This window comes from Staurois parvus, unplaced genomic scaffold (genome assembly GCF_062004578.1).
Source record: "Staurois parvus isolate SC_StPar_1 unplaced genomic scaffold, SC_StPar_1.0 ptg000929l, whole genome shotgun sequence".
Lineage (NCBI taxonomy): Eukaryota > Metazoa > Chordata > Amphibia > Anura > Ranidae > Staurois > Staurois parvus.
The window spans coordinates 1-27,930 of NW_028318725.1; the positions used below are offsets into that span (position 1 = coordinate 1).

The 27,930-nt window shown below is 43.7% G+C and overlaps 1 protein-coding gene across 2 annotated transcripts in view; it reads left to right on the plus strand.

The window, feature by feature from the left end:
* Positions 1–9,250: 9,250 nt before the first annotated feature.
* VLDLR (very low density lipoprotein receptor) overlaps positions 9,251–27,930 on the plus strand; it is an 81,253-nt gene continuing 62,573 nt past the window's right edge. For both annotated transcript variants that reach the window (XM_089656693.1, XM_089656694.1), the window contains exon 1: positions 9,251–9,849. In XM_089656693.1, the coding sequence (XP_089512819.1) occupies positions 9,654–9,849 (196 nt within the window). In that variant the 5' untranslated portion in view covers positions 9,251–9,653. The remainder of the gene's footprint in view (positions 9,850–27,930) is intronic.

Genomic DNA, 27,930 nt, shown 5'->3' on the forward strand with positions numbered 1-27,930 from the left:
TTCTTCTCATCCTTCTCCTTCTTCTCATCCTTCTTCTTCTCATCCTTCTCCTCCTTCTTCTCATCCTTCTTCTCATCCTTCTTCTTCTCAACCTTCTCCTTCTTCTCATCCTTCTCCTTCTTCTCATCCTTCTCCTTCTTCTCATCCTTCTCCTTCTTCTCATCCTTCTCCCTTCTTCTCATCCTCTCCTTCTCCTCTTCTCTTCCTTCTCCTTCTTATCATCCTTCTCCTTCTTCTCATCATTCTCCTTCTTCTCCTCCTTCTCCTTCTTCTCATCCTTCTTCTTCTCATCCTTTTCCTTCTTCTCATCCTTCTTCTTCTCATCCTTCTTCTTCTCATCCTTCTCCTTCTCATCCTTCTCTTTCTTCTCATCCTTCTCCTTCTCCTTCTTCTCATCCTTCTCCTTCTTCTCCTCCTTCCTTCTCCTTCTTCTCATCCTTCTCCTTATTCTCAGCCTTCTTCTTCTCATCCTTCTCCCTTCTCATCCTTCTCCTTCTCATCCTTCTCCTTCTTCTCATCTCTCTCTGTCTCCTTCTTCTCATCCTTCTCCTTCTCCTTCTTCTCATCCTTCTCCTTCTCCTTCTTCTCATCCTTCTCCTTCTTCTCATCCTTCTCCTTCTTCTCATCATTCTCCTTCTCCTTCTTCTCATCCCTCTCCTTCTCCTCATCCTTTTTCTTCTCATCCTTCTTCCTTCTCCTTCTTCTCATCCTTCTCCTTCTTCTCATCCTTCTCCTTCTTCTCATCCTTCTCCTTCTTCTCATCCTTCTCCTTCTTCTCATCCTTCTCCTTCTCCTTCTTCTCTTCCTTCTCCTTCTTATCATCCTTCTCCTTCTTCTCATCATTCTCCTCTTCTCATCCTTCTCCTTCTTCTCATCCTTCTTCTTCTCATCCTTTTCCTTCTTCTCATCCTTCTTCTTCTCATCCTTCTTCTCTCATCCTTCTCCTTCTCATCCTTCTCTTTCTTCTCATCCTTCTCCTTCTCCTTCTTCTCATCCTCTCCTTCTTCTCATCCTTCTCCTCTTCTCATCCTTCTCCTTATTCTCAGCCTTCTTCTTCTCATCCTTCTCCTTCTCATCCTCTCCTTCTCATCCTTCTCCTTCTTCTCATCCTTCTCCTTCTTCTCATCCTTCTCCTTCTCCTTCTTCTCATCCTTCTCCTTCTCCTTCTTCTCATCCTTCTCCTTCTTCTCATCCTTCTCCTTCTTCTTCCCTTCTCCTTCTTCTCATCCTTCTCCTTCTCCTTCTTCTCATCCTTCTCCTTCTCCTCATCCTTTTTCTTCTCATCCTTCTCCTTCTCCTTCTTCTCATCCTTCTCCTTCTTCTCATCCTTCTCCTTCTTCTCATCCTTCTCCTTCTTCTCATCCTTCTCCTTCTTCCTTCTTCTCATCATTCTCCTTCTTCCATCCTTCTCCTTCTTTTCATCCTTCTCATCCTTCTTCTCATCCTTCTTCTTCTCATCCTTCTCCTTCTTCTCATCCTTCTCCTTCTCCTTCTTCTCATCCTTCTCCTTCTTCTCATCCTTCTCCTTCTCATCCTTCTCCTTCTCCTTCTTCTCTTCCTTCTCCTTCTTCTCATCCTTCTCCTTCTTCTCACTTCTTCTTCTCATCCTTCTCCTCCTTCTTCTCATCCTTCTTCTCATCCTTCTTCTTCTCATCCTTCTCCTTCTTCTCATCCTTCTCCTTCTCCTTCTTCTCATCCTTCTCCTTCTTCTCATCCTTCTCCTTCTTCTCATCCTTCTCCTTCTTCTCATCCTTCTCCTTCTTCTCATCCTTCTCCTTCTCCTTCTTCTCTTCCTTGTCCTTCTTATCATCCTTCTCCTTCTTCTCATCATTCTCCTTCTTCTCATCCTTCTCCTTCTTCTCATCCTTCTTCTTCTCATCCTTTTCCTTCTTCTCATCCTTCTTCTTCTCATCCTTCTTCTTCTCATCCTTCTCCTTCTCATCCTTCTCTTTCTTCTCATCCTTCTCCTTCTCCTTCTTCTCATCCTTCTCCTTCTTCTCATCCTTCTCCTTCTCCTTCTTCTCATCCTTCTCCTTATTCTCAGCCTTCTTCTTCTCATCCTTCTCCTTCTCATCCTTCTCCTTCTCATCCTTCTCCTTCTTCTCATCCTTCTCCTTCTTCTCATCCTTCTCCTTCTCCTTCTTCTCATCCTTCTCCTTCTCCTTCTTCTCATCCTTCTCCTTCTCCTTCTTCTCATCCTTCTCCTTCTTCTCATCCTTCTCCTTCTTCTCACCCTTCTCCTTCTCCTTCTTCTCATCCTTCTCCTTCTCCTTCTTCTCATCCTTCTCCTTCTCCTTCTCCTTCCTCATCTCCAAGGGCATTTAAATTAAAGGTACAGTGTTCTGCACTAATTTAAAGGCTCTCTGAAGCCTAGAAACCCTTTAAATAAGTCATCTTCGTAGCGGAGAAATTCGCATCGAATCGAATTTCACACTGGAATTCGCCGAATCAGCCGAATCGAATTTTTCATTTCTTCGCTCATCTCTACTGATCACCACCATTACCAGTATAGCGTCATTATAGCTGTATAAATTCCAGTATATATACCATAGTTTGTAGATGCTATAACTTTCACGCAAACCAATTAATATACACCTATTGGGATTATTTGTTTTACCAAAGACTTGTAGCAGAATACATTAAGGCCTACATTTATGAAGAAATCTGATGTTTTATTGGATATGTTTTATAACAGAAAGTAGAAAATATTGTTTGTTTTTCAAAATTTTCACTCTATTTTCATTTTTATATAATAAAAAGTACAGTGTTGCATGACTTCACAATTGCCAGTTAAAACAGTGCAGTTTTGAATAGCAAAAAGAATGCCCTGGTCTTGAAGGGGGTAAAACCTTCTGGAGTTCATGTGGTTTAACACAGTCACAGTTCTCTGTTTTGTAGGCCTGGTGAAGAGAGAGTGTGCTTGGCCCTCTAAATGTGTTGGATCTATTCTGCTGTGAATCAATGTTATTAAATTACCTTGGTATCTTGTACGTTTGCTTGGCATTTTCATTGGATGGTATGTGCACAAATGTCACTTCAAATTGACCAGCAATTTGAGGATCATTCGTTAAGTGACCCCTCACCTTTCAAGAATTTACCAAGGCTGGCTCAAGTTAGGGTAGGTGCAGTCATCGAAAGAGCAGATGGCTCACAAGATCTCACCAGGTCTCCAAGCCACCATCTTCTGGTCTGCATACATACCCCCCACAACCACCACAGCATGAAATACACTGACATTGCAAGTTGGCATTGGGAATTTATGTTGCCAAAGAACCAGTGGACACCACTGGAAATGTGGCTTGGCAGGACTAGTGGGCAGTGCGGTTTAAAGCTCTGGTCCCTAACAAGTGGTGGACCAAGCCCAACACAGCAGGTGAGAGAAAGAGAGAGAAAGAGAGAGAGAGAGTGGCAGCACTCTGCCTGTTTGGCACCAGGGCTGTAAATGGTGCGAGTTTCCCATAAAAACATGATGGCGGCTTCCATGTGTGTAAAGGGCAGCAATGATCACTGAGTTTGCTGGTGCTTAGATTTGTATTTGTCTCCTCGGATGTCTACATCACATCCCAGGCAGCAGTATTCTAGCACATACATGGGAAAAGTCAAGAGACCTGCTGTGTGTCTGTGCATGCGTGGGGGGTCTCACACATGGGCAGACACACTATGGATCTCTGCCAACTCCATTGCAGAGACCCATGGGGTGTTTGCGCACGTGCAGAATTTTTCATTCACAATTGTGGAAGGGAAGCAGAGCAGAACTTTAAGCTGCTAGAAAGAAAACACCAAACTCCATGGACTAGTATATCTTTTTTTTTTAATTTACATACAGCGACAATTATCAGGGATTAGAAATGTAATTTTATTAGGTAGGGCTAAATTCCTTTTTCGGGGTTCCTTTACACCTTATGCAGTCAAATGCATTTTTATAAATAAATGAAATATAATTCAATGAGCCTAGTTTACACCACTGCAGTGCTTTTACGTGTTAAAAAAAAGTACAGCATGCTGCATATTTTCACACAGGAACGCACAACAAATGCATGTGAATAGAACTTAGTATAAATGAATAATGCCAACAAATGTGCTACAAATGCAGGTAAATGCACATGTGGAACCGCACACTGAACGTGGGGATTGTAGTGAAAACTAGCCCAGTTGGGTGCATTTTTTAAGCCCTGAAGATAGTGGCCTCATGCAAGTGGGCAGTTGGGTTCATTTTTCAAGTGGCTGTGGCCAGCAGCGGATCAAAATCTATGGTATGAATGATTCTTGTGTTTAGGACCATATGCCTTGATTGAAGGAATTCTGTATTTGGGAAATACATCCCTGAACACATACAGTTCTAAAATGCTGGAATTTGATGCTGACAAGCCAAGCTGCCTGTAGCCATAAAGCTTACATGCGTACAGCAGATGGTTTTGTACACAGCACTATAGGGTTACATGTACACTGAAACTGCTTTAGACGCTACTTTTACTGGCAGCAGAAAAACATTAACTGCGGCAAAAATGTGTAAATGTGGTACCGCATTTAGTGCTTGGACGTTTCTTCATTTAATTGCCCAGGGCAGAGTACTTGCCATTGAAATGAATAAACGTCCAAGCACTAAATGCGACTAGCACTTAGGCGTGTTTACACAAGTTTTCGCCGTGATTGGCTTTTTTTGCCCAAAATGTTTCTCTCCTGAACACGATTCTTCTGCATTTAGGAGAGGCACATTTAACTGCCCCTAAACCCTGCTGCTGCTATCCTCTGATAAAATCTTACTGTATATGTACATGGACATATAGGCTTTTATTGAGTTGAGTTCAGGGGCTTTGGTAAAAAAATGCCGAAAGCTCCTAAACTCATGTTTCGGAGCAGCAGTGTACATGAGACCTAGTAATAAATGAGCACCATACACAGGGATGCGTCTACAAATGAAAATATGTGCTCATAGAAATAAGTAGGACAGATTTTATGTGTATATGTACATAAGGCTCCATGTACTTGGATGCCATATACTGTAGGCCCCTTTCACACAAGCATTCTGTCTGTCTGTTTTTCATCTGTCTGTTGATGGATGAAAGACGGACAGCAATGCATTCCTATAGGCAAACGGATGTAATGGACATCGTCCTTTTATATCAGTTTTTTGTCCACTTTTGTTCAGGTTGGTTTTTTTTTGCAAAAATTTGCATTTTTGTTCTGTTGTCAAACTACAGAAGCAGAAAAAAACACATGAAAAAACTGATGTAAATGGATGAAAAATGGATGTAAACAGATGAAAAAAAAATAAAATTAATGCAAAATGGATGTAAAACTGATGTAAGGGCGAATTCAAATTATGCAGAGCAGCCAGAGAGATTCATGGTTCCAGTAGCTCTGCATTGCTGACTGTGATAGGGGGCAGTGTGGTGTGCGATTCAGTGCATCACACTGTGTTTTTTGTTGGTATGAGCTTTATTTGAAGTGTACAAAACATACACTTCATTCGCTGAAATGTGTGGCAGCATGATGCGCTGTGCTGCTCGACAGTGCAGTGCGATTTGGGTTGGTGCGCTACAATAAAACGCAGCATGTCTGCATTTTAGTGCAGCATGGTGCAGTGCTAGGCTGTGTTGCACTGTGAATGGGACACACAAGGCACAATTGTTTCCTGTGTGTCCTTGCAGTGAGTCCCTCTGCTGACGAATGAAAAATGGACAGCAATGCATTCTAAGTCCACATGGATGTAAACAGAAGTTGTCCGTTTACATCCATTTTTCGTTTGCTTCCGTTCAGGTCTACTTTGTTCAAATGGAACAAGTCTGAATCTTTGTTCTTTTTAAAAAACGGAAGTGGACAAAAAACTGATATAAACAAATGAAAAACTGAGACCCCATCTGTCTGTTTTTCATCAGTCTGTTGACAAGTGCAAAATGGACAGCAATGCATTCCTATGGGCAAACAGATGTAAATAGACGCCATCAGGGGCGGACTGACAACACATGGGGCCCCCGGGCAATAGGGGATCGTGGGGCCCCCGGGCAATAGGGGATCGTGGGGCCCGTGTCCTTGCCCAAACTCAAAAAAGCCTATGAAAAAGGTACCAGGGGCATCTCGTGGGGCCCCCTACTGACCCTGGGCCCTCAGGCAGTGCCCGAGTTTCCAAATGGTAAGTCCGCCCCTGGACGCCATTAGTTTACATCAGTTTTTCGGCCGCTTCTGTTCAGGTCCATTTTTTTTTTAAACAGAACAATTCTGCATTTTTGTTCTGTTTGCCAAATGGAAGCAGACAAAAAATGAATGTAAACAGTACAAAAGATGAATGCTAAGTGATGTAAACTTGGCAGCAGTGGCTAAATGGTTAGCACTTCTGCAAACCAGTACAGTTCGAGTCCAACTACCGCACCACCTGCCTGGAGTTTGCATGTTCTCCCTGTGCCTGCGTGGGTTTCCTCCGGTTACCTCCCACACTCCAAAGACATGCTGGTAGGTTAATTGCCTCCTGTCTAAATTGGCCCTAGTATGTGTATGTATGAATGTAAAACCTTAGATTGTACACCCCTTGAGGGTTAGGGACTGATGTGAATGTAAAATACTGTATATATATGTATATATATATGTAAAGCGCTGCATAAATTGACGGCGCTATATAAGTACCTGTAATCAGTGGCGTCCTGAGGCAGGTGCGGGGGGTGCGGTCCGCACCAGGTGACACCGACTGCATGGGGTGACACCAGACCTGCTCCACAAAAAAGTAAGTTGTAAAGCAAGCCGACGATCCCCGTAGAATGGATCCAATCCATCCTGCAAGGGATCGTCAGCTTTCTTTACAACTTACCATTTCTTGGAGCGGGTCCAGTGTCACCCCGTATAGGTTGCATGCCGACGATCCTGCGGGGATGCAACCTATATGGGGCGACACCGAACCCGCTACAAGAAAAGGTAAGTTGTAAAGAAAGCCGACGATCCCCGCAGGATGCATTGGATCTGCAGATTGAGCATAATGGATCCGATCCATTATGCTCAATCCGCAGATCCGATCCATTCTGCGGGGATCGTTGGAGGGGGTGTCATTAAGTGTTACCGCACCGGGTGACACCTACCCTAGGGACACCTCTGCCTGTAATTAATGTAATGATGCCCAAGTGCTTAAACATGCATATAAGTTTTTCTGCTGCCTGTAGAGTTAAAGTCTAAGGCAGTTCCAGTGTACAGTACATGTAGGCTAAGAATATTAAAAGATGCTAGCAGGAGGTGCTTCCACATACCTGCTCCAACTTTTCATATACACTGCTTCATGTATGAATGTAAGTTAGGGACCTTAGATTGTACCCTCCCTGAGGGTTAGGGACTGATGTGAATGTACAGTATATAGATATGTAAAGTGCTGTGCAAATTGACAGTGCAATACCTGTAATTAATAACTGAATCCATTTTTGGATGCATTTCTGGGTACAGGACGCGTGAGAGGCAGGTGTGCCCTATCTGCGCCGCCATTTGCAGCGGTGGCTGTCAATCCCCGGGTCCCAGCTGGTGATTACTTGCTGGCGCCTGGTGATTTGCAAGGATCTCAGAAGGGGAGGAGAACTGTTCTGTTTACAAAACAGTTCTCCTCCCTGTCAGCTCGGGGCACACTGCTCTGGATGGCTGTGCCCAGCACAGTCATCCAGAGCAGTGTGCTTACAGTGAACCACACAGACACCGTCCCCTTGTAAAACACACCCAGCACACAGTTAACCCTTTGTTTGCCCCTCATGCACAGCAGTCATCCAGAGCAGTGTGCTTACAGTGAACCACACAGACACCACCCCCTAGTAAAAAAACACCCAGCACACAGTTAACCCTTTGCCCCTCATGCACAGCAGTCATCCAGAGCAGTGTGCTTACAGTAAAACACACAGACACCGCCCCCTAGTAAAACACACCCAGCACACAGTTAACCCTTTGATTGCCTCTCATGCACAGCACAGTCATCCAGAGCAGTGTGCTTATAGTGAAACACACAGACACCGTCCCCTAGTAAAACACACAGTTAACCCTTTGATTGCCCCTCATGCACAGCACAGTCATCCAGAGCAGTGTGCTTACAGTGAACCACACAGACACCGCCCCCTAGTAAAACACACCCAGCACACAGTTAACCTTTTGATTGCCCCTCATTCACAGCACAGTCATCCAGAGCAGTGTGCTTACAATGAAACACACAGACACCGCCCCCTAGTAAAACACACCCAGCACACAGTTAACCCTTTGATTGCCCCTCATGTTAACCACCCCGTGCCATTAGTACAGTATCAGTGCTTTTTTTTTTTAGCACTGATCACTGTATTGGTGTCACTGGGGATGTCAGTGACACCAAGTCAGTTTCCCCCCAGTGTCAGAATGTCCGCCGCAGTCCCGCTATAATTCGCTGATCATCACCATTACTAGTAAAAATAAAAATCCCAGTATATATATTGCCATTTGTAAACGCTATAACCTTCACTTTTTTTTAGCAAAGATGTCGCAGAATACATTTTGGTGTAAATTTATTATGAAATTTGATTCTTTAAAAAATTTTTACTGGACATGTTTAATAGCAAAAAGTCCAAAATAAAGTCTTTTTTTTTATATATTTAAAAAATAAAAAGCACAGGTGATAAAATAACACCGAAAGAAAGCTCAATTTGTGTGAAAAAAAAGGACGTAAATGTAATTTATGTAGAGCGTTGCATGACCGTGTACTTGTCAGTGAAAGTAACGCAGCGCCGTAACGCAACAAATTGCCTGGTCAGAAAGGGGAGTGGGGGTAAATCCTCTGGAGGGCAAGTGACAACGAATGACAATATGACAAAGAATAAAAACAGGGAAGTCCTTTCAAGAGACATGTGGAAAGCATTTTAATTGCGCCAAAAAATTGCAAGAATGGAGCCCAAGCAGTAGTTTAGGTGCGGATTGTATTCAGGATCCTCTACTCCTGCCAGCAAGAACCTCTCTCTCATGCAGAAAATCCATGTCTGCCTGTGTGAATGAGTCCATACACGTACACGAAGCGTTTGTAGCTGTACAGTAGCCGTCCATTGCCCTGTGTGTGAATAGGAGAAGCTGCATTCACCTGAGCAGCCGGCACACCGTGTGAATGTAGCAGGTTCACCCAGTGACCTTGTCCCTCATACACACACCGGGTCACATTCACCTCAAGGCCGCGTAGAGCAGGAAAAAAAAAAAGCGACTCCTGCCATGTGATTGGCTGTTCGGTCCCACACCTCCCATCCCGACTGTACGGCATCCCGCGAATACTACACCATGTCTAGTGTACAGCAGCCATGCAGCATGTAGCCTGGCACCAGTCCCCCGCCCCCTGCCATGTGCTCCGCTGACATAACTTCCTCCTGTCAGGTGACAGCCATCCTCACACACACAGACAGTGGACGGCGGCGCTCGTCACTGGGCGCAGGTTGCCCGTTTTCTCGGATCATGCAATCCGCGGCCGAGCCGGATCACAGAGACGCGTACTGGAGCTCAGCTGTGAGTGTTCGCTCAGGGGCGCCGCCTGCCGCTCCAGCTCCTTATCTTCACGCCGCCTGCTGCTGCAAATCCAGCTGCCGCCGCTGCTATAAGAGGAGCGTCTGTGGAGTCGCCTGGAAGTGCACGTCTCCTGTGTCCCCGAGCAGACCCCCTGTCAGGGCGACGCTGCTGCTACTGTGTGTATGAACGCCGCCTTCACCTGGACCGCCATCTCAGGGATTACAAAGAGATTGCTGATTGCCTGGGTGTCCTCCCCCTCCAGCCGGCTGTGTGGGGGGTGCAGCGAGATGTACGGCTCGTGTCGGGGGGTTGGCTGCCACCTCTTACCATTACTGCTCCTTACGGCTGCTCTGCTCCGGGAGCTCGGCTGGGTCCATGGTGAGTAGAGGACGCCGGGCTGTCACTACAGGGCTCTGGGGATTCACTGCTACTCATCCGATAGGTGTCGTCCCCCCCCATTGGTGTCACGTTTGGCTGCCTTCTTTACCGATGCCGCCTCCTCCTCCTACCCATCCACATTCATGGAGGTCTGCCTGAGCCCTGGACACGGCCACCTCCACCTGGCCCGGATCAGGCTGGGGGCTGGGGGCTGCTCTGACCTGGCATTGCACTCATTCATTTATTTATGTCTTTGTTATTGCTAAACAATGGAGCACCAACCCATTGGAAGTTCACATCAGAAAGGGGATCGGTTCAGATCAGCCAATTCACCAGATCACAGTAACTGAGGTGTAATTAAAGGGGATCTGTTCAGCTGCTGTAGCAGATGGATATGAAGTGTTCAAGGAGTAGTGCAAGGGATCTGTTCAATGAATGGGTCCGATCAATTACTGAAGTGTGTAAAGGGTAGTGATTGGGATCTATTAAGCACAGAAGATCATACCAAATGAAATGTTAAAGGGCAATGCATGGGATCTGTTCAGTAGACCCATCAGATCATAGTAACCAAAAGGTGTTACTGGGTAACTGAAGGGGACCTGTTTAGCTGCTGTAGCAGATGGATATGAAGTGTTCAAAGAGTAGTGCAATGGAACTGTTCAATGGATGGGTTCGATCAATTACTGAAGTGTGTAAAGGGTAGTGATTGGGATCTATTAAGCACATAAGATCATACTAAATGAAAGGTTAAAGGCCAATGCATGGGATCTGTTCAGTAGATTGTAAGCTCGAAAGAGCAGGGCCCTCAAACCCCTCGTGTATTGTTACTGTCTTGTGTCATGTTCTGTCCCCCTTGCTACTGTACAGCGCTGAGCATACCCTTTGGCGCTATATAAATACTGTATTATAATAATAGACCCATTAGATCATAGTAACCAAAAGGTGTTACTGGGTAACTGAAGGAGATCTGTTCAGCTGATGTAGCAGATCAATGAATACATCACATGACAGTAACTGAAGTGTAATGAAAGGGATCCGTTTGGTGGATACATCAGGTTTCAATAACTGAAGTGTTGAGTAGTGAATGGGATCTATTCACCACGTAAGATCACAGTGACATGTTAAAGGGTAACAGATCTGTTCTGTACATACAGCAGGTCCCAGTAATTGAAGTACGGCGGATACATGTTAAAGGGCAATGCAAGGGATCTGTTCAGTAGATCCATCAGATCATAGTAACCAAAAGTGTTTAATGGGTAATTATAGGAGACTTGTAAAACTCATGTAGCAGATGGGTGAATACACTGGATCCTAGTAATCCAAAGGTTAAAGGCTAATGAAAGGGATATGTTCAGTGGCTTAATCCGAGCCTAGTAATAAAAGGGATGTATTCAATTGGATACATCAGATTCTAGTAACCCAAAGATTGAAGGGTTCTGTTCAAGAGATACATGAGATCAGCTACTGAAGTGTTAAAGGTAGTGAATGGGCTCTATTTGGCACATAAGATCATCTGAATCTTAAGACTAAGGCTTATGTACATAAGCCTAACCTGACCGAGGGAAACCGCGGAAAAATGCATTTGCCGCGTTTTTTGCATTTGCCAGCAGTCAAAACATTCCTATCCTGAATGCAATTTTTCTGCGTTCAGGAGAGGGAGATTTAACCTCACCTGAATGTGGCAGCTGCTAAACTCTGCTAAAAGCCTATGTGTACAAAGACACAGGCTTTTATGGAGCTGAGTTTAGGAGCTTTGGCAAAAGCTCCTAAACTCAAGTTTGAGCTTCTCGTGTACATGAAGCCTAAGTAAAATGTGATCAGGATCTGTTCAGTAGGTACAGTTGTGTCCAAAATTATTCAACCCCCAATGCTGTAAAGGGGTTTAGGGACTATAGTGTACATTTGGAATTGTATTCAGAATCAAATCCTACAAGGACGTTGTAACTACCCAAATGCAACTAAAATGACATCAATTGTTTATGTAATACAGTAGTAAATGGTTCTTATGTGGTTTCTTCATTGCCACAATTATTCAACCCCTTAAAGACTACCACTCTGAAGAACAGAGGTTCATACAGGTGCTTTCCATCAGGTATTGAAAACACCTGTGGATGTCACCGAGCAGCAATCAAGCATAATAAGCACCAATTAGGCAGCTTTAAAATGACTGTGATACTCAGCTCCTTCTAGACATTTACTGGTGTGGTTACAAACATGGTGAAGGCAAGAGAATGGTCCAGGAAGACAAGAGAAGAGGTGATTTCTCTTCACAGGAAGGGCAATGGCTATAAGAAGATTGCAAAGATGTTAAACATACCAAGAGACACCTTAGGAAGCATCATTCGCAAATTCAAGGCAAAGGGCACTGTTGAAACGCTACCTGGTCGTGGCAGAAAGAAGATGCTGACTTCGACTGCTGTGCGCTACCTGAAGCGTAGAGTGGAGAGAAGTCCCCGTGTGACTGCTGAGGAACTGAGAAAAGATTTGTCAGATGTGGGTACAGAAGTTTCAGCCCAGACAATAAGACGCACACTGCGTAATGAAGGCCTCCGTGCCAGAACTCCCAGGCGTACCCCCTTGCTGTCTCCAAAGAATAAGAAGAGTCGACTGCAGTATGCCAAAAGCCATGTGGACAAACCACAAAAGTTGTGGGATAGTGTTCTGTGGACTGATGAAACAAAATTAGAACTGTTTGGGCCCATGGATCAACGCTATGTTTGGAGGAGGAAGAACAAGGCCTATGATGAAAAGAACACCTTGCCTACTGTGAAGCATGGTGGAGGGTCAATCATGCTTTGGGGCTGTTTTGCTTCTGCAGGTACAGGGAAGCTTCAGCGTGTGCAAGGTACCATGAATTCTCTTCAGTACCAGGAGATATTGGATGGAAACGTGATGCAGTCCGTCACACACCTGAGGCTTGGGAGACGTTGGACCTTTCAACAGGACAATGATCCCAAGCATACCTCCAAGTCCACTAGAGCATGGTTGCAGAGGAAAGGCTGGAACATTTTGGAGTGGCCATCGCAGTCACCAGACTTAAATCCGATTGAGAACCTCTGGTGGGACTTAAAGAAAGCAGTTGCAGTGCGCAAGCCTAAGAATGTGACTGAACTGGAGGCCTTTGCCCATGAAGAATGGGCGAAGATACCCGTAGATCGCTGCAAGACACTTGTGTCAAGCTATGCTTCACGTTTAAAAGCTGTTATAACTGTAAAAGGATGCTGTACTAAGTACTAAGATTGAATGTCACTTGGGGGTTGAATAAAACTGATAATGCTGTGAGCACAGAAAAGACATTTGTGGTTATTTCATTATAACTGTTATGTTATATTTGTCTGACCTACAAGTGCCTCTTTAATGTAAATGTAAGCAAGATGACTGAATGATCAAAAGCAATGTCAAACTGGCCAAAACACTCAATTTCAGTGGGGGTTGAATAATTTTGGACACAACTGTACATCAGATCATAGTGGCAAAAGTGTTAATGAGTAATTGAAGGGGATCTGGTCAGCTGTTGTAGCAGATCAGTGATTACATCAGATGACAGTAACTGAAGTGTTAAAGGGTAATGAAAGGGATCAGTTTGGTGGATACATTAGAACACAGTAACTGAAGGTTTAAGTGGTAGTGGATGGGATTTATTCAGTACATCAGATCATAGTGACATGTTAAAGGGTAACATAAATCTGTTCTGAACATACATCAGGTCACAGTAACTGAAATACGGAGGATACATCAGATCACAGCAACTGTAGTGAATGGGGTCTGTAGCTGAAGTTTTAAGAGCAAGGAAGTTCAGATCCCAGCACCTGAAGTGTTAAAGGGTGGTGAATGGGGTCTATTCAGCACATCAGATCGCATTAATTGAAATGGTAAAGGATAACTGGGATCTGTTCCGTTAATGTGATCTGAGGCATCTCCTGAACAGATTCCTTTCATTACTCTTTACTATTTCATAGTATGAGCTGAGGTGCTGAATACATCCCAATCATTACCCCTTAATAGTAGATACATCAGATCACACTGGAGTGTTAAAGCGACACTAAACCCTCTTATTCTTTTCAGCCAAGGAAGCTGCCATCTTGGCCTCTGCTTTGATCTGCAACTGCCATGGAGCTGCACATGTGATCAGTTAGGACATCAGCCATTTGATGGTTTGACAGTTTGCTTGAGAACACAAGCAAATGTGACAGTTAGCATTCCTGGAATGTAAATGTTTTGAATCTAAGTTGATGGATTTTGTTCTGCTTTAAGAAGCATACATCATATTGTAGTAAAGGGTAATGACAGGGATCTGTTCATTGGATACAGCAGACCTTGGTAATTGAAGTGTTTAAAGATTTAGTGAATGGGATCTTTTCTGTACATCATAAGAAGTGAAATGTTAAAGGGTAACAAGGAATCTGTTCAGTGAATTCATCAGACGTCAGTAACTGATGTTCAGTGGATTCATCAGATGTCAGTAACTGAAGTGTAAAGGGTAACCAAGGATCTGTACAGTAGATACTCAGACGCCAGTCTAAAGCTGGCAATACACTATACTGTCTGTATAATCTCCTGTAGGGTACATTCACGTCAGGTGTAGTGGGACTGTGGTGGGTGGCTATTCCAGCACAGTCCCCTCGCAAAATGCCTTGTCTCCTAAGTGCCTGGTTCAAACCACTGGCATGTGGGCAGTATTCTCGGGTGGGATACAGCTGGTTGTACTTTTTCAGCACAGTGAGACAAATCACCTTGCACCATGTTGCAGCAAAAAGAACTAGACCAAAGATCACTGACCTTTGTTAGTTTCACAAAAAAAAAAAACTAACTGCATGATGCTCCACAATCATTACTGCAGCCAGATCGCACCGCACACCAGTGACTGTTGTAATGGAGCAGCTGGTGTGAATGGACCCCTAGAGTTGCCAAAGCTATGCAATATGAAGGTAGTCAAACTAATTCAATATCACATTGGACCCACTGTACTTTATAGTTAATGGTAGATCTTCCATTCTAGAATCAGGTTAAGTGCATGGTGAGCCTTAAAAGTAATGAAGTGGATCTGTTCAATAATAAAAGCAGATCAGTTGATCGATCAGATCCCAGTAACTGAAGTGGTAAGGAAGGGGAATCTGTTCAGTTGATCACTTTGTGGGAAGTTAATGGGGTAACAAGGGGCATCTGTTCTGAAAGACATTACCTCTGACCAGAGCAGCCTGCTTTATTCCTGGTGACTCTTTTGCCACTAGCACAGGCTGTAAAGCAGCATGCTTCTCAGTACTTCTGCATGTTGGGATAGTTGTAGTAAAATCTTCAGTCCTAGAATCCAGCATGATCATGTTACTTCTATGTGGAATTGTTGGCTGTCAACGGGAGTGACAGTCTCAGATGGTTTGTTTGCACTTTCAGTGCCTTCTGTGGGTGAAAGTCATTCTTTGACCCTTGAAATGAATCTCAAGCAGCAGAGTACTTACCATTTTTAAGACTTGGTCAGAAAGGATCTCAAGCAGAGGATGCCTAGTTTAAAGTAGTCTTAAGATTTTCATATCCAGATACTGGTATCTTTAGGTTTTTTTTTTTTTGTTTTTGTTTTTTTTTTCCCCTCTTAAGAACTGTCCAGCATACCAGCATAATTCTAATTTACGAAGTAGTTGGATCTCTGTAGTTGTGCTGATTAAACCATGACCAGCCTAGCATTCTCTTGTAGTAGACATGACCTGGCGGGCTTCCTCTATGCCTATGAATTAGGCTGGCTTCACAAGAGCTCACAAGAAAGGGGATAATGCTGTGTCACTCCTTAATAAGACAACACATGCTACTGTTGCATCAGACATTTGGAAAAATCTGTTACATTGTGCATGCATGCTTACTGCTCCCGTTTCCTGAACTGCTTTCATCTGTATTGTTCAACCTTCTCTAGGGATGAGTCTTATTTTGCAGGCTGTTCTCTATGCTTGCTTTCCAATGTATTCCCTGTCCCTTAGTGGATTTATTCTGCTATAACAAGCATCTTAAATGAGCAGTGCTGCTTTACTTTGGCTTGATACCAGTTCAGTTTTCCCTTTGTTCCCATCTGGTGGAAAGGTGTTCATCAGACCCTAGTAACCTATTTTATGTTTTGGGTTTTTTTTTGGTTTTTTTTTTTATGGAGTCTTGTGGGTTTTGTTTTCTGCTTGTCCATGTATTTAAGGTAGGAATTGTCCTTGCATAACCCCAAATGAGCATCTGGTTAGCTTTCTTTATTGATCCGTTAACAATGCTGTAGGTGGTAGTGCTTGTTTTTTGTTTTCTAGCTTTTATGGTAGAATGAGATAATGGAGTAATTCAAATGGCTTCTGTCCATTTTATATAAACAGTTTGTAAAAGGATATTCACTTGTGTTCCAACAAATCTCAGGCCACCCTCTAAAGAATTATTTGTAGTTGTGTTAAAGCACTGTGTAAACTGTTGGTGCTACATAAATCCTGTGTACTATTGTGCCATTGCAGCTCTAAGTACGGAATTTATTATTTTTTTATTTTTTCCTCTTCCCCCTGTAGCCATGTGGCATGAAATGCAAACACCCCAGAAGTTCAAATCTCACAGCAGGCCTTGGAAAAACTACATTGAAGCTTGTTTCTTTAAAGCCACCTAGGGCACCTTTTTCACCAATAAGTGTTGATCCAAGACCAGGAGAAGTGGGTTAAATGAGTGAACAAGCTTCATGCTTTGAATATTGGTGCCAGCTTCATTGGACATAATGGTTCAGTGAAACATCATGACTTTGGTCTGAATGCCATTTGTTTCAGAAGGGGTTTTTTTTAAGCATCTATCTTGTATGTCTGAATCTGGCCCCAGCTACTTAACACTGTAGCGACTGGTATTTGGGACTTGGGACAAATAAGACTTGTTAGAATTCAGCTACAAGCTTGGCAGATGCTGAAAAACATGGCCATGTTTGTTGTATATGCTCACTGTAGACAATTGTTCTATAAGGGTGCTTGTGGCAGGATTAACGCATGGCTTATTAGCATTTGTGTAGATCTCTTGGTTTCCCAGGAAAACCCTGAGATCACTTGTACATTCCCCCACTGTAACCTGTCATGATGTGAGGCTTATAACCAGAGGCTTTTCTGATCTTGTCTTAGTATGCCAGTTGTAGTCTTTTCAAGAAGTGCTAATTGTCAGGGAACATTATTGAAGATTTAAACGCATGGTCCTAACAGCTATGCTATCAAAGCGCATAAAAACCTGCGTACACATGGCAGCCCTAGATCATAAAGCAATACCACCACCAACATATTCACCAATGTAATCTATGTATGGTAAGATTTTATTTTTTTTAAACTATTAGTTGCATTAATAACATTAGATTTATACACCATTGTAAATTAGAGACCATTACTAGAGCTTTCTATATATTTGCAGATATCGGCTTGCAGCCAAAACAAAAATCTAAAGGTTGGTACACTCTTACAGAATATTGGCCAGTTCAACTTTTTTTTTTTTTCTTTCCAGCCCGTGGGATTGAATGAAAATAAACACGTATGTGTACCTAGCATAAGGATACTTCATCTGTTAACACAAAGGGAGTAATTCCCCTGCTGGTTATTCTGATAGCTATGTGTGCTGGCTATTAGAATACCCGAACAGTGGAGGTGCTGCTTGGCTAACAGTTATCCACCTGTCCAGTTGAATTTTGTTGCGTTGGGGGGTACCAACAGGGGTACCCAAGGCTGGAATGTCTTCAGCTTCAGAAAAAAATAGCCTTTCCAGAAGGCTTAGGTTCCATCTGAGAGGGGCTTCACATAAACTTCACAGGCACAGTACTGGACAAGTCCTCAAGATTATCTTCCTCAAATTTTGTCAGTTAAAGTTCGTCTGACGGGTCAGGAGCACTGCATTAGAACTATGTAGCGAGGTTACACTGATGTGTACTATCTGGTGTGGCTTCCAGCAGGTTTAATCTTTCTCCTGTTCAACACCCCAAGAATCCTCTGACAGGTAGGATTTATGGTGGAGCTCATAACTCAGGGAGTCTGTACTATGATGTGCAATTTAAAATTTCATTAGTGTGTGTATGCTGCATTCACTCATTGCTGTATGCACTGTGAAAAAGCCTTGTCTGCTAGTTTGGAGGTTCCCCTTAACATATGCTAAAAGAGCAGAATTTCTTGGCAAACTTGGAACAGCAATGGAAACCTTTCTACTTGGGCTCATGGTAATGGGCACTGAACTAAGCTTCTCAAGTACTTTATGGTTTCAGAAATATTTGGATTGTATTACTTAAGGATCTGCTTTTACATTTTACCTATACAGGGAAGAAAAGTGGCTTATAAGTAAATGGGTAGATGTACAGGTGAAACTCAAAATTAGAATATCGTGCAAAAGATCTAAATGATGTAATGCAACTTAAAAGGTGAAACTAATATGACTCATTACATGCAAAGCAAGATAGTTCAAGCTGGGATTTGTCATAATTGTGGTGATTATGGCTTACAGCTCATGAAAACCCCAAATCCACAATCTCAAAAAATTAGAATATTACATGCAATCAATAAAACAAGGATTGTACATAGAACAATATCAGACCTCTGAAAAGTATAAGCATGCATATGTACTCAGTACTTGGTTTGGGCCCCTTTTGCAGCAATTACTGCCTCAATACAGCGCAGCATGGAAGCTATCAGCCTGTGGCACTGCTGAGGTGTTATGGAAGACCAGGATGCTTCAATAGCGGCCTTCAGCTCTTCTGCATTGTTCAGCCTCATGTCTCATCTTTCTCTTGGCAATGCCCCATAGATTCTCTATGGGGTTCAGGTCAGGCAAGTTTGCTGGCCAATCAAGCACAGTAATCCCACGGTCATTGAACCAGGTTTTGGTGCTTTTGGCAGTGTGGGCAGGTGCCAAGTCAGCATCCTCATAAAGCTAGTCTGCGGAAGGAAGCATGAAGTGCTCCAAAATCTCCTGGTAGACTGCTGCGTTTACCCTGGACTTAATGAAGCACAGTGGACCAACACCAGCAGATGACATGGCTCCCCAAATCAACAGGCTGTGGAATCGTCACACTGGACTTCAAGCATCTTGCAGTGTGTGCCTCTCCATTCTTCCTCCATACTCTGGATCCTTGGCAGGACTTTGGACCACCTGAGCAACAGACCAGGTAAAGTGCTTGACGTTTTTGTTCAGGAGCGGCTTGACAAGAGGAATACGACATTTGAAGCCCATGTCCAGGATCCGTCTGTGTGGTGGCTCTTGATGCACTGACTCCAGCCTCAGTCCACTCCTTGTGAAAGTCCCCAACACTTTTGAATGGCCTTTTCCTGACATTCCCCTCCAGGCTGCAGTCATCCCTGCTGCTTGTGCACCTTTTTCTTCTACACTTTTCCCTTCCACATAACTTTCTATTAATGTGCTTTGATACAGCACTTTGGGAACATCCAACCTTTGCAATTACCTTTTTGAGGCCCTCCCTCCTTATGGAGGGTGTCAATGATGGTTTTCTGCACAACTGTCAGGTCAGCAGTCTTTCCCATGATTGTGATTCCTACTGAACCAGACTGAGAGACCATTTAAAGGCTCAGGAACCCTTTGCAGGTGTTATGGCTTAATTAGCGGATTAGAGTGGGACACTTTGAGTCGAGAATATTGCACCTTTTCACAATATTCTAATTTTCTGAGATTGTGGATTTGGGGTTTTCATGAGCTGTAAGCCATAATCCTCACAATTATGACAAATCACGGCTTGAACTATTTGCTTTGCATGTAATGAGTCTATCTCATATTCTTTTCACCTTTAAGTTGCATTACTAAAATAAATGAACTTTTGCACGATATTCTAATTTTTCGAGTTTCACCTGTACATCCTATGAGTGAAGAAATGGGACATCTAGCACTTTCTGTTGTGTATGTCTTCTTGAGGTATGGGTTTTCTTTTTCAACAGATGTTCTGAGGATCTTTGTAGTTGTGACATTCATTGTTTGTTTAATCTTTTTCCATGACTTACAGTTTAAAATTCCCAGTTTCTCATAGTTTTGCCTATACCTTCCAATTGTAGCATTTGTGCAGGGTGTTGGCCTAGTCCAGTAGGTTGCATAGTTGAGACAAATACTCTTGGTAATCAGCACTAAGTAACCAGACCTGCCTTTTTTTTTTCACCCTTTTCAACAGAGGAACCCTCCAAATAACTTTACAGTTTCAGGGAACCCATGATAAAAGTAGTATAGCTACAACTCATGATACATTAGTGTACTGGTAAAAGGGAAGAATGCGGTCATTGGGAAGAATGACCCCCCACAGATAACTAAAAAGATCAATGATGTCAATGCAAACTTGTCTGGGGGAACAGAACCAATAGCAACCTTTTTGGAGGAACTCTTGAGTTCCCTGGTTGAGAAACCCTGTACCAGAACTTTGTAACCCAACATGGTTTCTTTTTGTAACAAGTCTGTTGGGAAGACATTTGTGAGTAGCCGTTACTCAAATTTGTTAATATACACTCACTGGCCTCTTTATTAGGTACACCTATTCCATTGCTTGGTAACACAAATTGTTAATCATCCAATCACGTGGCAGGCACTCGGTGCATTTGGGCATCTAAATGTGGTGAAGACTGCTTGCTGAAGTTCAAGCCAAGCATCAGGGGATTTAAGTCACTTTGAGCATTGCAGTTGGTGCCAGACGGGCTGGTCTGAGTATTTCAAAAACCGCAGATCTACTGGGATTTTCATGTACCACAATCTCTAGGGTTTAGAGAATGGTCCAAAAGCATAGCCAGTGAGCAGCAGTTGTGTGCAAAAAAAAATGCCTTTGTCAGGAGAATGGGCAGACTGGTTCGAGATGATGGGCAACAGGAACTCAAAATAACAAATTGTTACAACCAAGGTATTCAGAATACCATCTCTGAAAGCACAGCACGTTGAACCTTGAAGCTGATGGGCTACAGCAGCAGAAGACCATACCGGGTACCACTCTTGTCTGTTAGAACAGGAAATGGAGGCTACAATTTGCACAGGCTCACCAAAATTGGACAATAGAAGATTAGAAAAATGTTGCTTGATCTCAGTCTATATTTTAGCTGTAACATTCAGATGGTAGGGTCAGAATTTAGCATAAGCATGGATCCATCCTGCCTTGTATCAACAGTTCAGGCTGGTGGTGGTGTAATGGTGTGGGGGAGATTTTCTTGGCACACTATGGGCCCCTTCGTACCAATTGACAATTTTAGTCAGGGCCTACATGAGTATTGTTGCTGACCATGTCCATCCCTTTATGACTTCAGTGTCCCCATCTTCTGATGGCTACTTCCAGCAGGATAATGCACCATGTCACAAAGCTCAAATCATCTCAAACTGGTTTCCTGCTCATGACAATGAGTTCACTGTACTCCAGTGACCTCCAGTCACCAGCTTTCAATCCAATGGGGCACCTTTTGGCATGTGGTGGTACAGGAGATTCCCATCATGGATGTGCAGCCAACAAACCTGCAGCGACCATGTCATTATGAAAATCTGAGGAATGTTGAATCTATGCCACGAAGAATTAAGGCTGTTCTGAAGGCAAAAGGGAGTCCAACCTGGTACTACCAAGGTGTAACTAATACACTGGCTGGTGAGTGGAAAGTACTTGTGTGGTAGGGCAGAACACCATATTTTCGGTGATAAAAGTGTTAAAAGCATTTCAGAGCACACTACTACAATTCCTAATGTGTCCAGGTTCAGGGCTATAGAAATGTGTGACCTCAGTTGGCCTTTAGCGAGACTAAGGGCTCGTTCACACTTGACTGTTTTTTCAACTCTTGCCAAATGCCCCTATAGCGTTGGTCCGGTGTTTGCGGAGTGTTTTTAACGTGCGGTTTAGCGGTGGTTGCTAGGCGTTTTGCCAAGCGTTAACCGCCTATAATGAAGTTTGAATGGTTAGTGCTCCGCAACCGCGTCGCAAACGCCGGCTGGGCATTTGTGGAGCGGCACCATAGACTTGAATAGGAGGCTTCAACTCCTCCTGACTCGACCAGAGGCGTCCGTTTTTCCGCGACGCTAGCGCTCCCGTTTGAACAGCACCATGTGCTGCAATGTGCAGAATTTTCCCAGGCGTTTGGGAAACTGTAAAAACGCTTCCCAAATGCCTGTCTTCCGCTTGCTAACCAGGCTAGTGTGAACGTAGCCTAAGGGGTTTACTTACTAAAAGTGGTGAGTGAAAAATCTAGTGCAGCTGTACATAGCATCCAATCAGCTGCCAGGTTTTATTGTCAAAGCTTAATTGAACAAGCTTAAGTTAGAAACTGGCTGCCATGCACAGCTGTACCAGATTCTGGGTGTGCCAGTTTAAGGCCTGGTTCACACAATGTGTTTTTAGTGCTTTTGCTTCTTGCAGAAACATACTACCTTCCATTTATTATGGTTTTCTATGGGACACGTTCACATCTATTTTCGGCTGCTATATTTTTGTACAGGGTCGGACTTTTTTCCTGCAGCAGATTGCAACATGCATTGGTGTGACCCAGGTCTTGGTAGATCTTCCCCTAAAGTATATTTATTGTTACCCCTCTACTGGAGGGATAGCAGGTACACATTAAAGGAGAAGTTCATCTTTTTAACAAATTTATAAATGCACAATTTTTTGTTTTTCAGGTTAAAAATGTGCATTAAATTTTTTTTTTTTTTTTTTGGAGCCTCTAAAGCAGGGCTCAAAATTTGCTAGTCCTTCGCTAGTAGCCAGGCCTCAAGAGTTACTCGCCACCAGTTGCCCCACCTCTAAACATGCCCTCATAAATTTTATCATGAAATGACATGTTTTAAGCGGACTAAATATTAACATTTAATATTAATGAAGCAATGTAAACCCCTCCTCCATCCCATGTCTTTCTCCTTCTCCAGTCCCATGTCCCTTCTCCCCCCCCCCCTCCCATACCATCAGAGACCCCCCTAGCTGTACTGGAACTGTGCAAGGCAGGGAAGGAGAAAAGGACAGCAGAGAACATGTGTGGCTTGACAGAGAAGGCAGAGAGTAAAAAAGGAGACTGAAGCAGAATAGAACATCTACACTGGAGAGGAGGGGAGAGATTGTCCAGAAGAGTGCAGCTGCAGCCAGAGCAAAGAGATCTAACCTGTCAGATGAAAACCAGCTTGTCAGGGAGTCTAGGTTGGTACAGCAGCACCCTGTATACAGTGCCAGCCCGCATATGTTCCCCTTAGTGAGACCCGGAAGCACTTAAAACAGGCTGAGGGAGGAGAGCAAAACACTGCGGGTAAGCGGGGAGAGGAAAGTGGGAATAGTGAGGGTGATTGGTGCACAGGTCTGGGACATCGAGCGCCAGAGTCTGTCTACCCAGCTGCCTTATAGTGGCTCCGGCTTTGCCAGTAACTCTCCCACACATTATTTCCACTCTCCAAATGCGAGCAGGTGAGTGGAAATTTTAAGGCCTGCTCTAAAGCATTGCACCAGCGATCAACAGATCTCCTTCTGACCTGTCGCTGTATCTGCCTACATGGTATGTATGAGCAAGCAGATACTGACAAGAAGGCTCAATGAACTACCACATGTCGTGCCATGGTAACTTGTTGAAAACTACAAGTCGACAGCCGCAAAGGGTGTCAAACTTGTAGTTTTTCCCACTCACAGAATACTGTGTGGGTTTTTTTTTTTTTTTGTTGCAGCAGCTAGTGAGGGTAGAGAAGCTAAACACCACCCCCCACTATCTGTCGCAACGGGGATTGGGGGGCTGGTCTGTGTGCTGCATGTTACACCCTGAACATGGGTGTAGCATGTTGCAAAAGGTGAATTTGTTTAGGTGTTTTTTTTTTTTTTTTGTGTTGTACTGCATTTTTTGGCTCCATAGACATCAGTGGAGTTGCATTAAAAATGCATGTGCATGACCGAAACCTAGCAACATTAACACACCGCAGAAACACAACACATTGAAAAATGCGAAGCATGCTAGAAAACAGGCCACAAACAGATCAACTGCACACTTGTATGGTCCATTTAAGAAACCAAGGAATAAAGAATGCAGTTACTTATAGTAACTGGCAGAAATAAAACAGACTACAGTGGGGCAAAAAAGTATTTAGTCAGCCACCAATTGTGCAAGTTCTCCCACTTAAAAAGATGAGAGAGGCCTGTAATTGGCATCATAGGTAGACCTCAACTATGAGAGACAAAATGAGAACAAAAATCCAGACAATCACATTGGCTGATTTGGAAAGCATTTATTTGCAAATTTATGGTGGAAAATAAGTATTTGGTCACCTACAAACAAGCAAGATTTCTGGCTCACAGACCTGTACCACCTTCTTTAAGAGGCTCCTCTGTCCTGCACTCATTACCTGTATCAATGGCACCTGTTTGAACTTGTTATCAGTATAAGACACCTATCCACTACCTCAAACAGTCACACTCCAAACACCACTATGGTGAAGACCAAAGAGCTGTTGAAGGACACCAGAAACAAAATTGTAGACCTGCACCAGGCTGGGCAGACTGAATCTGCAATAGGCAAGCAGCTTGGTGTGAACAAATAAACTGTGGGAGCAATAATTAGAAAATGGAAGACCTACAAGACCACTGATAATCTCCCTCGATCTGGGGCTCCATGCAAGATCTCGCCCCGTGGGGTCAAATTGATCACAAGAACGGTGAGCAAAAATCCCAGGACCACACGGGGGAACATGTTCACCCTGAGCACATGTGAAAGGGTCTGGAGAACGTTATGCTGCCTGTAACATCATTTAGCATGACTATTTTGGTGGTGGGCCAGTGATTGGTCTGGGGAGGCATATCCATGGAGGGATGCACAGCCCACTACAGGCTAGACAATGGCACCCTTACTGCCATTCAGTATTGGAATGAAATCCTTGAACCCATTGTCGGACCCTATGCTGATGCAGTGGGTCCTGGGTTTCTCCTGGTGCACAACAATGCACAGCCTCCTGTGGTAAGAGTATACAAGCAGTTCCTGGAGGATGAAGGAATTGATACCATTGACTGGCCCCCACGCTTGCCTGACCTAAATCCAATAGAATACCTCTGGGATATCGTGTTTCAGTCCATCCAATGCTGCCAGGTTGCACCTCACTGTCCAGGAGCTCAGTGATGGCCTGGACCAGATCCTGGAGGAAATACCCCAGGGCACCAACCATCTTATTGGGAGTATGCATACAAATATATGGGAGCCATACCCCTTCTCCTTCCTTTGATTTTCGGGGTGTCTGAATTCAGTCCTCTGTAGATTGAGTATTTTCATTTCCATTAAATTATGGGGCATCCTTGCGTTCCTAACACATTACCCAGTCCATATCAGTATAGCTAGCCAGAATGCTATTTTTCCTCATTGAGATCTGATGTGTCTTCGAAAGTGTTCCTTTAATTTTTTTGAGCTGTTTTTTGTGTGTGTGGTTGTTTGTGGTTGGTTTGTTTGTGTTTGTTTTTAACATTTGATTTTGTAATGAATTGACTTTCCTGCACAAATTCTCATACATCGTTGGAAATTCATTCATATGACAAACTTTCCATCCTTCGGCTTTAAATTCTATTATCACTGCAGTTGAAAACTGATTTTTTTTTTTTTTTCTTTTTTTTTCCAATTGTTAGTGGGGTCAAATTGACAAACAAGTTTGCTACTGTATGGCCAGCTTTAGTATTCATTGTTTTTAGTGATGGCATTTGTATCTCTTGTATTGCCACTTTTGTCCAGTATTCCTTCTCTATCTCTGCAGAAAGTGTCCTAAGTGGCAGTTTGCCTGATTGTTATCTCCTGTGTAAGTTCAGCACTGATAGCAGAAACCTATAAAACTGTTGCTTACCAGAGGTGCTTTTAAAGGCTTTAATTGACAGATTACAGCCCAGAAAGTACCTGTCTTTACCATAGACCTAAGCAGGAGTTCACAGGGGCTTTTATCAGTTTAGCACCAGCAGAGTTTAAGGGCAGTGAATGTCCCTCTTCTGAACGCAAAAGCATTTTATTCAGGAGAGGAACGTTGTGGCTGAAAGCCAAACATGGTAAATGCGCCTAAGCGCTAGCTGCACTTAGTGTTTGGCCAGAGTACTTGCCATTTTCATGAATCCATAAGATGAAAAATGGCAGCACAGTGGCTAAATGGTCAGCACTTCTGCCTGGCAATACTAGGGTCATTAGTTAAAATCCCAACCACAGCACCACCTGCCTGGAGTTTGCATGTTTTCCCTGTGTCTGCTTGGCAGGGGCGGACTGACAACTCATGGGGCCCCCGGCCAATAGGAAATCATGGGGCCCCTGTGTCCTCACAAACACTCAAACCACACCCAAAAAAGCCTATGAAAGGTACCAGGTGTATCTCATGGGGGCCCCCTACTGACCCCGGGCCCTCGGGCAGTGCCCGAGTGCCTAAATGGTCAGTCTGCCCCTGCTGCGTGGGTTTCCTGCAGGTACACTGATATCCTCCAACACTCAAGACATGCTGGTATGTTAATTGAATCCTGTCTAAATTGGCCATAATATGTGTATGTATGTTGCTGTGTAAATTGATGGCGCTATATAAGTACCTGTAATATGTCCAAGCACTTAAAAATGCATGCAAGTTTTTCTGCTGCCAGTAGTTTAAGGCAGTTCCTGTGTACAGTACATGTAGGCAAATAATATTAAAAGCTGCTAGCAGGATGTGCTTCCACGTACCTGCTGCAACTTTTCATATACACTGCTTCATGTAAATGCTGTGCTGGCCCAATTGGGCAAAACCTTGTTACTTCTGGTTAACATTGCAGCTTACTACCACCCTTACACATTCCTATGTAGAACAGACATGTATAGGTGGCTTCACTTGCCAATAGGAATTTTAACTGGTTGCCATCCAGCCACAGTGTTTATACTGCGGCAGGGTGGCACAGCTGTGCAGAATCACGTTTTTAAACGTCATTCTGCAAAACAGGAGGTGCCCGCCCTACCCGTTCTGCCGTTCGCGGGTGTCAATAACCAGGTCCTGGCCGGTGATTACCCACTGGGTCCCAGCAATTACTGATAGGGAGCATGGCTGCAGTGTTTACACAGCAGCTCTGCTCCCTGTCCGTTCCGAGCACGCCGATCCTGAGTATTTTCTCGGGATCAGCCTGTTCCTGTGAAGTACATACCCCGCCCCCTAGTAAAACACTCCCCCTCACAGTTAACCCTTTCATTGTACTAATGGCACTGGGGAGGAAGGAGTTAATTTTTAGGCAGTCAGTGGGGTGTTTTTTTTTTTTTTTTTTTTTTTTTTAATTACACAATTGTCACTTTAAATGATTTACTGCTCACACATGCCATGGGTATATGTGGAATTACTCCCAAAAATACATTCTGCTACTTCTCCAGAGTATGTGGGTACCACATGTGATACGTTTTTGGCAGTCTAGCCAAGTACAGGACCCCAAAATCCAATAAGCACCTTCAGGCTTTTAAAGGGCTTTATTTCCTCATTACACTTGCAGACTGCCTAGCATAGTTTCGGAGGCCCTGAAATGCCAGGATAGCACCTGACCCCTTTTTTGGAAAGTAGACACCCCAAGGAATTTGATAAGCACGGTAAGTATTTTGCAGATCTCATTTGTTGCCACAAGTTTTTGGAAAATAAAGGAAAACTTTTTTTTTTCTTATATATATTTCATAACCTTGTGAGAAATGAGATCTGCAAAATACTCACCATGCCTTTTTTTTTTGCGCTAGTTTAACGGACAATTGCGCGGTCATGCAATACGGTACATAAATTAAACTTACTCCTGGGGTATTTCCTCCCATATCTGGACTAGGGCATCACTGAGCTTCTGGATGGACCAAAACATATCCCAAAGGTGTTCTATTGGACTTGGGTCAGGCAAGCATGGGGGGCCATTCAGTGGTATCAATTCCTTCATCCTCCAGGAACTGCCTGTATGCTCTCACCACCTGAGGCTGGGCATTGTTGTGCACCAGGAGGAACCCAGGACCCACTGCACCAGTGTAGGGTCTGACAATGGGTCCAATGATTTCATTCCAATGCATAATGACAGTCGGGGTGCTATTGTCTAGCTTGTAGAGGTCTTTGTCCCTCCATGGATATTCCTCCCAAGAACTATGTTACAGGCAGCATAAAATTTTCCACTGCTTCTCTGGACCGTGTCACATTTGCTCAGGG